General features: G+C 62.1%; 1 protein-coding gene across 1 annotated transcript in view; it reads left to right on the plus strand.

Annotated features, from left to right (window-relative positions):
- Positions 1 to 188: 188 nt before the first annotated feature.
- Positions 189 to 855, plus strand: part of LOC104526216 (myelin proteolipid protein) — a gene marked incomplete at its 3' end in the record, with an annotated part of 3,193 nt that continues 2,526 nt past the window's right edge. Inside the window, exon 1 of the mRNA XM_010169603.1 lies at positions 189 to 204. Coding sequence (XP_010167905.1) covers positions 189 to 204 — 16 coding nt within the window. The remainder of the gene's footprint in view (positions 205 to 855) is intronic.

Below are 855 nucleotides of genomic sequence, written 5' to 3' on the forward strand. Positions count from 1 at the left end.
GGCACCAGACAGGTCCTGGTGGCCCTGTTGTGGCCATGCCAGCCAAGGAAGCTGCCAGGGGAGGGTGCCTCGGTACAGCAGGGATGGTGTTTTCTTTCCCAAAGCAGTTTTCTGTCCCTGTGTGCTCATGCGCTGTCTATGGGGACAGATGCCATCCCCACAGCCTGTCCCACCCAAGCCCTCGCCACATGGGCTGGAGAGATGACAGCTTCTGCCTGGGGCTGGCAGGGGCTGGGAGGTCCAGGCAGGGCGCTGAGACCTGTCACAGCTCATGCCATTTGTATGCAGGGAGCTTTGGGAAAAAGGAGGCAGTCCTTGTGCCTCAGTTTCCCTATCGATACAACAGAGCTAATACTTGCTGGCATACCCTCCAGGGAGTCGGGGTGCTCTGTTCCCAGGGGTGCCACGGGCTGCCGGCACCCTGCCTCCTCCTCCTCCTCTCTGCAGCGTATTGTTTGGCTCTGGCAGCAGCTAAACCCGGGTACAAGGCCCTGGATTGTGCAGCACAAGGGCTCTTTCTCTCCTCCCTTCCCCTCTCCAGGCTTCCCCAGCGTGGCTTCCCAAAGCCGGAGGGGCCGGAGCTGTGGCAGGGACCCTGCCAGACCCCGCTGCATCCCGGGACCCGCAGCCCCCAGGGAATGGGGACATTCCCTGTGCCCCAGCCCTGGGCACTTGCCACCCCACTTCCCAGGTGGCCAAAAAAACCAAAACGTGTGTTTGTCCCAGCGCCCTGCTGGGTGTGCAGGACTGTCTCCATGGGTGCCAGGGAGGTTCATGGAGCAGTGCTGGCCAGGAGGAGTGGGAGCCCCCCTGGACCTGCCTATTCCAAGGCAAACAAGCAGGAGGGGTACCCAT

Source organism: Antrostomus carolinensis, unplaced genomic scaffold, assembly GCF_000700745.2.
Source record: "Antrostomus carolinensis isolate BGI_N321 unplaced genomic scaffold, ASM70074v2 scaffold38986, whole genome shotgun sequence".
NCBI lineage: Eukaryota > Metazoa > Chordata > Aves > Caprimulgiformes > Caprimulgidae > Antrostomus > Antrostomus carolinensis.